Raw genomic sequence first — 15,475 nt, forward strand, 5'->3', positions numbered from 1 at the left:
AAGATGAGTGTTTGGTAGAGGTACCTCTGATGGACGACTGGTGAGGAAGATGAGTGCTCTGTTAGAGGGTACCTTGATGGACGGACTGGGTGAGGAAGATGAGTGTCTGTTAGAGAGTACCTCTGATGGACGACTGGTGAAAGATGAGTGTCTGTAGAGGAGGTACCTCTACAGAAAAGGAGAGAGGAGGATGGGTTGGTTGTTTATCAGTGGAGGAGAGAGACAGACAGAGAGGGAGGGAGGAGAGAGGAGAGGGGAGGAGAGACAGGACAGAGAGAGGAGGAGGACAGAGGAGAGGTGTAGGTGAGGAGAGGGAGAGAGGTGAAAGGCAACCAGACAGTGAGACTGGAGAGATCGTGAGGGTTGTTTTCTATCCGTTAGTTCATCTTCCTCTTTCCTGGAGCGCATTCGTCTCCTCCTCTGGCGAAACAGGTGGCGGAAGTTGATGAACAAGGCCTGGGAAGAAAAACAACAAACTTTTTATCATTTAAAAATATGTTTTAAGAGCAAACTCCATCCACCTTGGCACTGCCAGAAAAGTCAAGTCCAAGCAAAGTACTGTAGAAAACAAATCGGATTTTGACCCAGTTTGTTAGGATGTGACAAAGTGTATGTTTCTCCCTTAGTGTCATTAACTGATCCTGAAACATGAACAGATAGATACAGCTGGGGGTGGAGGGTCAAGAGAGAAGGGTTGGGTGGAGGCTCAGAGAGAGGTTAGAGGGTTAGGGTGGAGGGTTGAGAGGGTTAAGAGAGAGGGGAGGTTAGGGGTTAGGGTGGAGGGTTAGAGAGGAGTTAGAGGGGTTGGTGGAGGGTTAGAGAGAGGTTAGGGTGAGTTAGAGAGACGGGTTAGCGAGTGGAGTTGGTAGTAGAGAGGGTTATGGGTGTAAGGGTTTTGAAGGGTGTAGGGTCAGGTGTAGGGTGTGGGTCAGAGTGTAGGTGTAGGGTCAGGAGTGTAGGGTCAGGGTGTAGGGTGTAGGGTCAGAGTGTATGGTAGGGTGTAGGGTAGGGTGGTAGGGTCAAGTGTAGGGTAGGGTGTAGGGTCCGAGTTTTGTAGGGTGGGTGGGTAGGGTCAGGGTGTAGGGTCCAGGGTGTAGGGTCGAGTGTTGGTCAGGGTGTAGGGTTAGGGGTCAGAGTGTAGGTGTAGGGTCAGGGTGTAGGGTCAGCAAGTGTATGGTCAGGCGTGGTATGGTCAGGGTGTAGGGTCAGGGTGTAGGGTAAGGGTGTAGGGTCGGGTGTAGGGTCAGGGTGTAGGGTATAGGGGTGTAGGGTAGGGTATAGGGTAATAGGGTATTAGGTATGGGTCACGGGTGTAGGGTCAGGGTGGTGGGTCAGGGTGTAGGGTATATGGTGTAGGGTCAGGGTTAGGGTCGGGTGCTAAGGGTCAGGGTGTAGGGTCAGAGTGTAGGGTCAGAGTGTAGGTCGAGTGTAGGGTCAGAGTGTAGGGTCCAGGGTAGGGTCAGGGTGGTAGGGTCAGGGTGTAGGGTCAGAGTGTATTTTGTCAGAGTGTAGGGTCAGGGTGGTAGGGTCAGAGTGTATGGTCAGGGTGTAGGGTGTAGGGTCAGAGTGTAGGGTGGTTAGGGTCAGGGTGTAGGCGCTCCGAGTGGTATGGTCATGGGTGTAGGGTCAGGGTGTAGGGTGTAGGGTAGGGTGTAGGGTCAGGGTGTGGGTCAGGGTTAGGGTATAGGGTGTAGGGTTGGTAGGGTATACGGTGTAGGGTCAGGGCGTGTAGGGTAATGGTGTAAAGCGGTCAAGGGTGTAGGGTCCAGGGTGTAGGGTGTAAGGGTCAGGTGTAGGGTCAGGGTGTAAGGGTATAGGGTGTAGGGGTATAGGGTGTAGGGTAGAGTGGTAGGGGTATAATGGTTGTAGTGGTCAGGCGGTGTGGGTCCCGGGTTAGGGTCAGGTGTAGGTATGGGTGTAGGGGTAGGTGTAGGGTCAGAGTGTAGGGTCAGAGTGTAGGGTATATGGTGTAGGGTCCACCGGGTGTAGGGTCAGGGTGTAGGGTCAGGGTGTAGTATAGGGTGTGGGTATGGGTGTAGGGTCGATGTGTAGGTCAGAGTGGTAGGGTCAGAGTGTAGGGTCAGGGTGTAAAGGGTCAGGGTGTAGGGTATAGGGTGTAGGGTCAGGGTGTAGGGTCAGGGTGTAGGGTATAGGGTGTTGGGTATAGGGTGTAGGGTCAGGGTGTAGGGTCAGGGTGTAGGGTCAGGGTGTAGGGTCAGAGAGTGGGTTAGGGTGGAGGGTCAGAGAGAGGGACTAACTGACCGAGGAACATGAGGACCAGGTAGATCTTCAGAGTGAAGGAAAAGCTGACGGACGAGCCCAGGAYCGTAGGTAGAGGGATGCTGTACAGACGGGTCTCATCGAAGATCGGCAGGGACTGGATCACAGCTACAGCTAAGAGGGAACACACAGGACAGACAGGAATACACAGCAACACTTGGATATCTTGGTAATAACTAAGTAATATCTTGTTTGACTACAAACATCATACCACTATTATTTACATACAATTTACATAATAAGTGAATATAGCAGGCATAGAGCTCTCTGAGGAGTGGGTGTGTGTGTGTGTGTGTGTGTGTGTGTGTGTGTGACAGGTCCACTGACCCTCTGCCAGCACCCCCAGAGGGTAGAGGGGCATCCAGATGGAGTATCTGAGCCAGGTCAGCAGCTTCCAGTCTGTGTCGATGCAGGCCAGCATGTAGAATGGATACCTGGGACACACAACAAAACAACAGGCTTATTTAGCATCACAAGCAGTGAGCAATACAGTGCAGTAACTAGGCAACGGGATAGATAATAAACAGTAACAGCAGTGTATGTGATGAGTCAAAAACATTAGTGCAAAAAGGGTCAAATCAGATAGTTAAATAGTTAACCAATAGCACCCAGGATAACTATTTAGTAGTTTTATGTTTTGGGGGGGGTAGAAGCTGTTCAGGGTCCTGTTGGTTCCAGAATTGGTGCATCGGTATTGCTTGCCGTGCGGGAGCAGAGAGAACAGTCTATCATTTGTGTGACTTGAGTCTTTGACAATTGTTAGGGCCTTCCTCTGACACCGCCTGGTACCTTCCTCTGACACCACCTGGTATAGAGGTCCTGGATGGCAGGGAGCTCAGCCCCAGTGATGTACTGGGCCATACTCACTACCCTCTGTAGTGCCTTGCGGTCGGAGGCCGAGCAGTTGCCGAACCAAGCGGTGATGCAGACAGTCAAGATGCTGCAGCTGTAGAACATTTGGAGGATCTGAGGACCCATGACAAATCTTATCAGCCTCCTGAGGGGGAAGAGGCGTTGTCGTGCCCTCTTCACGACTGTGTTGGTGTGTGTGGACCATTTAAATTCCTTAGTGATGTGGACACCGAGGAACTTGAAGCTCTCAACCCGCTCCATTTCAGCCCAGTCGTGGATGGGGGAGTGCTTGGCCGTGGGTTTTCCGTAGTCCACGATCTACTCCTTTGTCTTGTTGACGTTGAGGGAATGGTTGTTGTCCTTGCACCACACTGCCAGGTCGCTGACCTCGTCCCTATAGGCTGTCTCATCTTCATTGTTGATCAGGACAACCACCGTCGTGTTGTCAGCAAACTTAATGGCGGTGTTGGAGTCGTGCGCGGCCACGCAGTTTTGGGTGAACAGGGAGTACAGGAGGGGACTAAGCATGTACCCCTGAGAGGCCCCTGTGTTGAGGGTCAGCGTTGCTTACCCTCATCACCTGGGGGGGGGGGGCAGCCCGTCAGGAAGACCAGGATCCAGTTGCAGAGGGAGGTGTTCAGTCCCAGGGTCCTTAGCTTAGTGATGAGCTTGGAGGACACTATGGTGTTGAACGTTGAGCTGTATTCAATGAACAGCATTCTCACATATGTGTTCCTCTTATCCAGGTGGGAGAAGGCAGTGTGGAGTGTAATTGGGATTGTGTCATCTGTGGATCTGTTGGGGCGGTATGCAAATTGTGAATTGGAGTTGGTCAAGTAGACAATAAATGAGGTAAAGTAGTAGAAGAAAAATATCAGTGAAGACACTTGCCAGCTGATCAGAGCATACTCMGAGTACGCATCCTGGTAATCCATCTGGCCCTGTGACTTTGTGAATGTTAACCTGTTTAAAGGTCTTACTCATATCGGCTACAGAGAGCGAGATCACACAGTCTTCCGGAGCAACTGGTGCTCTCATGCATGGTTCTGTGTTGCTTGCCTCGAAGCGAGCATAGAAGGTATTTAGTGCGTCTGGTAGGCTCGTGTCACTGGGCAGCTCACGGCTGGGTTTCCCTTTGTAATCCGTGATAGTTTGCAAGCCGTGTCACATCAGAGCGGCGTAGTAGGATTTGATCTTAGTCCTGCATTGACGGCTCGTCGGAGGACGTAGTGGGATTTCTTATGAGCGTCCGGATTAGTGTCCCGTTCCTTGAAACCGGCAGCTCTAGTCTTTAGTGCGGATGTTTCCCATGGCTTCTGGTTGGGGTATGTATGTATGTCTGTCTGTCTGTGCGTCTGTCTGTGCGTCTGTCTGTGCGTCTGTCTGTGCGTCTGTCTGTGCGTCTGTCTGTGCGTCTGTATGGTCATTGTGAGGATGACGTCGTTGATTAACTTATTACTGAAGTCGGTGACTGATGTGGTAAACTCCTCAATGTAATCGGTTGAATCCCGGAACATATTTCAGTCTGCGCTGGAGAAACAGTCCTGTAGCTGTTTGTTGTTCGGGTATCATGGCAGTAATGGTGCCGAGTACCCAGAGTACAATGTACTGTTATAATCTCCACAGCCAGAAGAGGACTGGCTACCCCTCAGAGCCTGGTTCCTCTCTAGGTTTCTTCTTAGGTTCCTGCCTTCCTAGGGAGTTGTTCCTAGCCACCGTGCTTCTACATCGGCATTACTTCCTGTTTGGGGTTTTAGGTTGGGTTTCTGTACAGCACTTTGTGACATCAGCTGATGTAAGAAGGGCTTTAKAAATACATTTGATTGATTGATGACAATTTCCTTACACCATATTTCTTACACCAAACCACTCTTTTTACGATACTTCGATAGCAGGTTAGGAGACTAAAGTTAAGGTTATAACAAAAGAGTTATGGAAAGCCCATGAAAGCGATGTAAACCATATGCCCTGGCCGTCTCAGTCACCAGATCTCAACCCAAATGAACACTTCTGGGAGATTCTGTTGCAGATCCTAATACAGTGTTTTCCACCACCATCAACAAAACACCACCATTTTCTGATGGAAGAACGGTGTCTCATCCCTCCAATAGAGTTCCAGACTCCTGTAGAATCTATGACAAGGTGCGTTGAAGCAACTTTATGTCGTGTTTCCTTTAATTTTGGCATTTATCTGGATGTGAGCTATACTGAGGTAGAGTTACCTGTCTATGGTGCTCTCTATTGACTATACTATAGAGGTAGAGTCACCTGTAGATCTCTACTGACTATACTATAGAGGTAGAGTCACCTGTAGATCTCTACTGACTATACTATAGAGTAGAGTACGAGATCTCACCTGTCACCATCTCTATTGACTATTACTATAGAGGTAGAGGTCACCTGTAGATCTCTACTGACTATACTATAGAGGTAGAGTCACCTGTAGATCTCTACTGACTATACTATGAGAGGTAGAGTCACTGTAGATCTCTATTACGTATGACTATAGAGGTAGAGTCACCTGAGTCTCTATGACTATACTATAGAGGTAGAGTACCTGTAGATCTCTACTGACTATACTATAGAGGTAGAGTCACCTGAGATCTCTACTTGACTATACTATAGAAGTAGAGTCACCTGTAAGATCTCTACTGACTATAGAGGTAGAGTCACCTGAAGATCTCTACTGACTATAGAGTAGAGTCACCTGTAGATCTCTACTGACTATACTATAGAGGTAGAGTCACCTGTAGATCTCTACTGACTATACTATAGAGGTAGAGTCACCTGTAGATCTCTACTGACTATTACTATAGAGGTAGAGTCACCTGTAGATCTCTACTGACTATACTATAGAGGTAGTCACCTGTAGATCTCTACTGATATACTATAAGAGGTAGAGTCACCTGTAGATCTCTACTGACTATACTATAGAAGTAGAGTCACCTGTAGATCTCTATTGACTATAGAGTAGAGTCACCTAATCTCTATTGACATAGAGGTAGAGTCACCTGTAAATCTCTAATTGACTATAAGAGGTAGAGTCACCTGAGATCTCTATTGACTATAGAGTAGAGTCACCTGTAGACTCTATTACTATAAGGTAGAGTCACCTGAAGATCTCTATTGACTATAGAGGTAGACACCTGTAGATCTCTATTTGACTATAGAGGTAGAGTCACCTGTAGATATCTATACTATAGAGTAGATCACCTGAAACTCTACTGACTATTAGAGTAGAGTCACCTGTAGATATCTATTGACTATAGAGGTAGAGTCACCTGTAGATCTCTATTGACTATAGAGGTAGAGTCACCTGTAGATATCTATTGACTAGAGAGTAGAGTCACCTGAATATCTCTACTGACTATACTATAGAGGTAGAGTCACCTGTAGATCTCTATGACTATAGAGGTAGAGTCACCTGTAGATCTCTATTGACTATTGAGGTAGAGTCACCTGTAGATCTCTATTGACTATAGAGTAGAGTCACCTGTAAAGATCTCTACAGACTATACTATAGAGGTAGAGTCACCTGTAGATCTCTATTGACTATACTATAAGAGGTAGATCACCTGAGATCTCTATGGTGCTCCAGAGGAGAAGACGAAAAGACCACAGCTTTGTCTGCATCTCCTCCAGAACTACGAAGATCACAAACAGGATTACGTTCCTACCCACCACCTGGACAGGTCAACAAACAAAACAAAACAAGAAAATCACTGAAACACACTTCATTAAAGATAATTAATCCTAAATACAAATCACTTGTTCTCAACCTGAAAGCTTCCTGTCCTCACCCTGAAAGCATCCTGTCCTCACCTGAAAGCTCCCGTCCTCACCCTGAAAGCCTCCGTCCTCCCCTGAAAGCCTCCTGTCCTCACCCTGAAAGCATCCGGCCTCACCCTGAAAGCATCCTGTCCTCACCCTGAAAGCATCCTGTCCTCACCCTGAAGCATCCTGTCCCACCCTAGAAGCATCCTGTCCTCACCCTGAAAGCATCCTGTCCTCACCCTGAAAGAGACCTGAAACCTGTCCTCACCCTGAAAGCCTCCTGTCCTCACCCTGAAAGCCTCCTGTCCTCACCCTGAAAGCCTCCTGTCCCTTCACCTGAAAGCCTCCTGTCCTCACCTGAAAGCCTCCTGTCCCTCACCCTGAAAGCCTTCCTGCCTCAACTGAAAGCATCCTGTCCTCAACCTGAAAGCATCCTGGTCCGCTCAACCTGAAAGTCTCCTATGGGCAAGAGAACAATCTATGCTTGGGTTGGTTTACAAAACCATTGCGCTAACTTTAGCTTGACTAACCAAAAAACAACTCAAAGTCAATGTAACCTAAATTAGCACGTGTTTATTTTAAACCCAATCATTTTGAAAGTTATTTTCTGTGTGTTTGGAATAACATACCTGGATCATAGCTGGGAACACCCTGTTCTGACCCAACCCACTAGAGGGTTTCATGACCTCTGCTACCATCATCTGACAGAAGTACATCATGTCAGCAATGTTGGAACGTGTTCATAGAACGAGTCTGATAAGAGAGAGAGAGAGAAGAGGAGCAGAGAGAGAAGAAGAGAGAGAGAGAGAAGAGGAGAGAGGAGACAGAAGAGACAGAGAGACAGAGAGACAGAGAGAGACAGAGAGACAGAAGAGACAGAGAGAAGAGAGGAGAGAGAGAGAGAGAAGAGAGAGGAGAGAGAGAGAGACAGAGGAAAGAGAGAGAGAGAGAGACAGAGAGAGAACAGAGAGGAGACAGAGAGAGACAGAGAGAACAGAGACATAGAAGAGAGAGAGACACAGAGACAGAGAGAGAGAGAGAGAGACAGCAGAGACAGAGAGACACAGAGGAGAGAGAGGATGAACACAGAGAAGAGGGAGAGAGACAGAGACAAGACAGAGACAGAGACAGAGACAGAGAGAGAGAGAGAGAGAGAGACAGAGCAAAGAGAGAGAGACAAGACAGAGAGAGAGACAGAGAGAGACAGAGAGTGAGGTAGATATGTTACATGTTTCCCATGACAATAAAGCCCCTTGAATTGAGAGAGGTAGAACACAGTGGTGCAACATGTTAGGCCAAACACTGCATTTCCAGAGAGCCTGGTTCCACACTGTACGTGCTCAAGTCCAGTGTCTCAACCTATTTTAGTACTCTACACCAATCACATTTAGCTATGCCTGAAGTACACCCCAAGTACCAATGATGTGCATTTACCAGTAAGTCTACGTTCTCATTAGTCTCCTCGAGTATCTCTGTGGATAGACACAACACAACAGCGTGCAACTACTGCTGTAGTCAACCTCTAAATTTTGTGAAGACATACAAACACAAAACAGACTGGACCACAAAGCTATTTGCAAGACAAATTCATCTACAACTAGCAGTCAATGTTCCCTTTCTCATATTCAAATTGACACATCTATGAATAAAGAGCCTGTTTATTATTCTAAGAAGTAACACGTCGCTTGGTGTAATCCGACTCACTCAGATCATCTCACAGAAAACACAAATGAAATAAAAATACTGTTGAAACTAGACAGCTTTCAGCTAAAAAATAAAATAAAAGGAAGAATGATATTGTATGTAAATATTAGTGTTATAGAAGCCATCTATACTAACTCTCTTACATTATGTTGACGAACCAGTCTGTGTGTAGCTAGTTCCAACCGCAGCTGTTTGAAAAGGAAAGATTCTGATTCTATTCTTTTCCATCCCTGAAACACTGACCACTTAAACTACTTAGTGTCTATGGCCAACGCTGTAGTCAACTCTCCAAGACAACCAATAAACAAACAACAGCTACTAACAGCTGGACCCTCAGCAAGCTCCGGACCACTGACCTGTCCCAGATGAAAGAGACGGACGGTCATGTTGACAAAGATCCAGGAGAAGCCCAGGAACTGACCAGGTTGTACATGAACAGATAGCCTTCTCAGACCCGTAGGTGAGAGAACAAACCACATATTAACATACAACAGCTTTAAAACAACATAACACCAGGTTTACATGAACGACAGCCCTTCTCCAGGTAGGCTGAGAAGAACAAACCACAAAACACCAGGTTGTACATGAACAGACAGCCCTTCTTCAGGTAGGCTGAGAAACAAACCACATAACACCAGGTTGTACATGGACAGCCCTTCTCTCAGGTAGGCTGAGAACATTGTACAGCTTTCAATAAAACACAATTAAATAAATACAAAAGAGACTCCAGTCAGTTGGTTTTGTACGTCTATACAAAACCAAATGATTTGAAATGACATTTCAGATGTTTACATTTTCAAATTAAGTACTTAAAAAAGGTAGCTTGTACTTGTGTGTGTATAAACTAAAAGATGATGCAGTCAAAACCAGGGTTCTCCAATTGGCAGCCCGCGGCCGATTGATTTGGCCTCCCAACTTTTGAGAGATTATTATTATTTTTTTGCATTTTCATGAGATGAAAGTGTGTTAAAACACCAGAAATCTGTGATAAGTGATTTAAATTTGGGAAAATCTGTTCTCAAGTATTCCCACGCATAATAGAGAGAGACATGATCATATACATGATTTAAGCAAGGTTGAAATGATCGTTTGGATTCTTGCCGTCAAATTGCAGTCTACAAATGATTTGTAGTTATTTTCCGGTCTGTCGACCAACTGGTCAAGAAAAATAAGTAAAAATCAGCCCGAGGATGAACTAGTATGATGATCCCTGGCTAAACCAACAGCATCTTTACCAAGAAATGTAAATATTCAGATTAGAGATAAGGCTGTTCACAGCGCACTGCTCGTACTTACGGTCTTTATGGATTCTTGACTCGATGCTGACCTTGTTATCTTCTCCTCTTCCTGAAAACAAACAGACAGACCATCAGGTGAATACATGCTCATAACACCCTTATAAAAGACAAATAAATAAAACCTTATACTTCCTTATGTATTACATCTAAAAGTTGTACCAAAACTGACCCTGGTCATTATTACCTTAGCCTGAAGCTCCATCTCCGCGTCTGATTCGTCGAGCCAACGGTCGAAGTCTGGCGTCAGGAAGAGAGGTTCCTCTCCTGCAGAGTGAGTCTATCCCACCAACGCTGCTCTTGCTTCCTCACGGTCACATTTACCAGGCGCTGGGTGGACCTGTGACTAACCTGGCAGACAGACACACAGCGAGCGAGTATGATAATAATTGTAGACACCACAGGAGGTTGGTGGCACCTTCATTTTGGGGAGGAGGTGCTCGTGGTAACGACTGGAGCGGAGTCAGGGAACGGTCTCTAATACATCAAACACATGGTTTCCATGTTCCAGGTGTTTGATGCCGTTCCATTTACTCCGTTCCAGACATTATCATGAGCCGCCTCCTGTGGAAGACACACTTAATAATAAACCACAGGCAGAGCAGTAACAATCTCTAGTACCAGAAGAGAATGTTGTCTTTGAGACTGAGAAGAGTGTGAGGTATTATCGCTAATGAAAAAGTACATTTCTGGAATAGAAAATAATAGAATACCTCCGGTTTCACTGGTTCCAGGAATCCAGACTGAACTCATAGTCATTGTCTCCTTAGCTCCATGACCCTGAGCTGTCCAACAAAGGAAACATCGATTTAATACCATGTACTCTGTACAGACTAGAGTTATTTCATTCTTTCTGTTCAAACGTAACACAAACACCGACCTTTGAATTGCAGGGTGTTGTTTGTTGCACGCAGATATCAAGATTCTAAAAACGCAAAAGAAAATGTCATGCATCAAAAAGCAGAAGACTGTCAGCTACAAGGGGAAATATAGAAACCACACGGACATTGGTTGAGCTCAAACTAAGTGACTGAAATGGATGCGTTTCCTTCACACATACAACATCACTTAACATATTCTGATGACATTACGCACAGAACTACGTAGCTGGTGTACATGTGATCACGATGCACCTTGAGTGAGTAGCTGTGTGTTTGCTGATTGGCTAAATTGGATACAGCGATCACCATGACAATTCCTGAATCTTTTATGAAGCGTGACATTTGGTAGATGCACCACCACTAACTACTACAACTCAATATTAATTACAGTAGCTAGCCATCTAGCTAGCTGAGTGTTAGCTACTATCTAGCCTCGTCGAGAACCATACTTCTCATGACGACGTGATTTTGGAATGTGGAAACACTGGATCAGGATCTCAGGAAACTTTATATAATATATATACGTTTTATATACTATATATAGTAAGTTATTCTGTCTAGTAGTGACATGTTACACGTTTGTTATCACTCGGTATAGCTAATAGAACAAGTGGTAAATTAGCTTGCTAGATTTATGAGCTTACTAGCTAACATGTAAGCATGGGCTGATATCACTCCATTCTCAAAAGGAGCATTGTAGCTAATGTAATGTATGTCGTTTGTTCATGTCAGCAACGTGCATTCAATTTACAACGTCCAGCAGCTGAAACAAATACACGTATTACTGTCTGAAAGTAACGTTGACTARCTAGCTGMCTTGCTATCCTGACCATCTAGCTCGATGACAGGTCGGTCCKGGAGAGCATCCGTAACATACCTTAGCGTCACTCAGCTCCACACGCAGGTAGATGTCTCCATGCCGCTGTGCCCAATACACGTGGGGTGTGAGGGTCTGCATTGTGATATCTAAAGATACTGTTAGTGAAATGAATATCCTTGCTGTTATATCACTGAGAAGCAATGATGGAGATCCTCCGCCTCATTCATTCGGACAGCTGGCTAGAGGCGGAAACAGTCATCCCAGGATACTCAGGGGTGCGTTCAGTTCGATTGAACGTTTACGTTGCTTAACGGTTTGTACTGAACGACACGTTTCCATAAAACAATCTTGAACATACTTTGAGGTACGTTTGGTGGGTGTGTATTGAAGCAATTTACTGTAAATGACTGCGGCACAGCGTTCCTCCAACACAAAACCCACGCCTTCCCCTTTTTTGAACTGGTCGTTCAGAACAGCACCGTTTCCATTGAATTGAACGTTACAGTACGTTTTTCCGCACTGAACGTAGGTCAGCTGTCGCTACGTGCGCGTTACACCCACAAATCAATAAAAGGAAGGAACGTGCTCGTGCACAGTCGGTACAATAAAAAGTGACTGTTATACAATCAGTCAAGTAATCAGTGGTGGAAAAAGTACTCAATTGTCATACTTAAGTGAAAGTAAAGATACCTTAATAGAAAATGACAAGTAAAAGTCACCCAGTAAAATACTACTTGAGTAAAAGTATTTGGTTTTAAATGTACTCAAGTATAAAAAGTTAAAAACATAAAAATTCTGTATATTAAGCAAACCAGAAGGGACAATTTTATTATTGTCAGATAGCCAGGGGCACACCAACACTCAGACATAATTGACAAACTAAGCATTTGTGTTTAGTGAGTCCGCCAGATCAGAGACAGTAGGGATGACAAGGGACGTTCTTTTGATAAGTGTGTGATTTTTGACCATTTTACATTCAAAATATAACGAGTACTTCTGGGTGTCAGGATAATGTATTGAGTAAAAAGTATATTATTTTCTTTAGGAATGTAGTGAAGTAAACCCCCAAAAACTACTTAAGTAAAAATACATTAAAGTACTACTTAAGTAATACAGGTCAAGGCAGATGATGCATGTATCAGCACTCCAGACCCCCAAAAATATTGGTTAGAGCACCAGCACACTAAACTATCAAGTTTGACCTACTTGTGATGCTGTAGGTCTATGGGTCTATGTACGGTGCATTCGGAAAGTATTCAGACCCCTCGACTTTTTCCACATTTTGTTACATTACAGCCTTATTCTAAAATGTGTCATTTTTGATCCAATCTACACACAATACCCCATAATGACATCARAATACCCCAAAATGACAAAGCAAAAACAGGTTTTATAAATGTGCTAATTTATTACAAATAAAAAACAGATACCTTAAATTTACATAAGTATTGAGACCATTTGCTATAAAACTCTTCAATTGAGCTCAGGTGCATCCTGTTTGTTGATTCACACTTTGAGATTGTTTTTAACAACTTGGAGGCCACCTGTGATAAATTCAATTGATTGGACATGATTTGGAAAGGTACACACCTGTCTATAAAAGGTCCCACAGTTAACAGTGCATGTCAGAGCAAAAACCAAGCCACGAGGTGAAGGAATTGCCCGTAGAGCTCCGAGACAGGATTGTGTCGAGGCACAGATCTGGGGAAGGGTACCAAAAAAAATGTCTGCAGCATTGAATGGCCCCAAGCACACAGTGGCCTCAATACTTCTTAAATGGAAGAAGTTGAGGAAGAGTCTTGGTGGTTCCAGAGCTGAGCAATCGGGGGAAAAGGGCCTTGGTCAGGGAGGTGACCAAGAACCCGATGGTTACTATGACAGAGCTCCAGAGTTCCTCTGTGGAGATTGAAGGACAACCATCATTACAGCACACCATCAAATCAGGCCTTTATGCTAGAGTGGCCAGACGGAAGCCAATCCTCAGTAAAAGGCACATGACAGCCCGCTTGGAGTTTGACAAAAGGCACCTAAGACTCAGACCTTGAGAAACAAGATTCTCTGGTCTGATGAAACCAAGATTGAACTCTGATGCCAAGCATCACGTCTGGAGGAAATCTGACACCATCCCTACGGTGAAGCATGGTGGTGGCAGCATCATGCTGTGGTGATGCTTTTCAGCGGCAGGGACTGGGCGACTAGTCAGGATCGACGGAAAGATGAACGGAGCAAAGTACAGAGAGACCCTTATGAAAACGTGCTCCAGAGCGCTCGGGACCTCAGACTGGGTCGAAGGTTCACCTTCCAACAGGACAACAACTCTAAGCACACAGCCAAGACAACGCAGTAGTGGCTTTGGGACAAGTCTTGGAATTCCTTGAGTGGCCCAGCCAGAGCCCAGACTTGAACCAGATCAAACATCTCTGGAGAGACCTGAAAATAGCTGTGCAGCGACGCTCCCCATCCAACCTGACAGAGCTAGAGAGGATCTGCAGAGAAGAATGGAGACACTCCCAAATACAGCTGTGCCAAGCTTCTAGCGTCACACCAAGAAGACTCGAGGCTGTAAACGCTACTAAAGATGCTTCAACAAAGTACTGAGTAAAAGGTCTTAACTTATATAAATGTGATATTTCATTTAATACATTTCTAAAAACCTGTTTTGCTTTGTCATTATGGGGTATTGTGTATAGATTGAGGGGAGAAAAACAATTTAATACATTTTATAAGGCTGTAACGTAACAAAATGTGGAAAAAGTCAAGGGGTATGAATGCACTGTAATGTTTATGGGTCTATGACATTTGATGCAGGTTGAATGTGAACAGGAGCCAAGTGTTAATTATATTTTGTCTAAAGAAACAAATCGTATAACAAAATTCCTTTTGAATGACATTTATTTAAATAGGACATTTTGTTTGTAAGAATGGTTATAATACATGAAAGCAACTGTATCTGAACTTCCCATTTCACAGAAAGTATCAGAAACAAGAGATAAAAATAGTATTTTCAGATGATTCACACTTTGGGTGAAGAGAAAMCTTTGTTTCCGTCTTGTCAGCCACATCAATGCCAGACTCTTGTCTTTCTCCAGGGCTACAGTGCATMGAGAAATGTATTCCAACAAACACTGACTGAGGACAGCACTGTGACTAGTCCAGCCACTTCCCTGGGCTAGGGGTTGGTCTTGTTTTGGACCTCGTAAGCTCGTATAAAACTGGAAAGTGTTATGAAGGTAAATGGCATCATGTTACCATGTTGGTACAACCCAGGCTGCTTTACAAATGACAACCTATCCCAGATAGCGCTCTACTCCCCCATTGGTCTGTGGTCAAAAGTAGTGCACTATATAGGGAATAGGGTGTCATTTCCGACTAGCAACCAGTGTAAACGCCACTCTCATAGTCTAGCCTAGATGCCAAAGCTTTACAACAACAGACATCTCAAAACATCAGCGCTTCTTTATGCTCAGTCCTTATATATTTTTTTAAATGCAGCTGTCGGACAAGACTCGTTCCTTAAAGCCCACGAAGCAGTTTGTATAGCTCAACTGGATGGTGCTGTTGAAAGCAATACTCCTTTACAGAACACAGATAAAAAAAGGGGGGTATGTTTTGTCAGCCAGGTCTGTCAGTTTCTACTTCTTTAGGGGCCTAGGACTAGGTCATGTTGTCATGCTGACTGACTCAAGTTTAAAAACAGCACTTTCAGGGAATTACATAACGCCTCCCAGGTGACCACGGTGCCCTACCGCCTCCCAGGTGACCCTACCGCCTCCCAGGTGACCCTACCGCCTCCCAGGTGACCACGGTGCCCTACCGCCTCCCAGTTGACCACGGTGCCCTAGCGCCTCCCAGGTGACCACGGTGCCCTA

The 15,475-nt window shown here is 45.1% G+C and overlaps 1 protein-coding gene and 1 long non-coding RNA gene across 2 annotated transcripts; one reads left to right on the top strand and one right to left on the bottom strand.

Moving 5' to 3' along the window:
- Positions 1 to 61: 61 nt before the first annotated feature.
- Positions 62 to 11,986, bottom strand: hacd3 (3-hydroxyacyl-CoA dehydratase 3). The gene is given in 19 exon segments (XM_070441932.1): positions 62 to 85; positions 289 to 456; positions 2,255 to 2,394; positions 2,608 to 2,714; positions 6,279 to 6,324; positions 6,741 to 6,816; positions 7,536 to 7,643; positions 8,934 to 9,031; positions 9,034 to 9,054; positions 9,133 to 9,222; positions 9,903 to 9,957; positions 10,093 to 10,166; positions 10,169 to 10,256; positions 10,619 to 10,644; positions 10,647 to 10,673; positions 10,676 to 10,690; positions 10,786 to 10,804; positions 10,807 to 10,830; positions 11,664 to 11,986. Coding segments are annotated over 19 exon segments (1,287 nt in total). The 5' UTR covers positions 11,745 to 11,986.
- Positions 11,987 to 14,541: 2,555 nt separating this feature from the next.
- Positions 14,542 to 15,471, top strand: LOC139026587 (uncharacterized). The gene is made up of 2 exons (XR_011478435.1): positions 14,542 to 15,362; positions 15,403 to 15,471. It is a non-coding gene; the product is annotated as an uncharacterized lncRNA (long non-coding RNA).
- Positions 15,472 to 15,475: the final 4 nt, after the last annotated feature.

Source organism: Salvelinus sp. IW2-2015, unplaced genomic scaffold (genome assembly GCF_002910315.2).
Source record: "Salvelinus sp. IW2-2015 unplaced genomic scaffold, ASM291031v2 Un_scaffold5215, whole genome shotgun sequence".
Lineage (NCBI taxonomy): Eukaryota > Metazoa > Chordata > Actinopteri > Salmoniformes > Salmonidae > Salvelinus > Salvelinus sp. IW2-2015.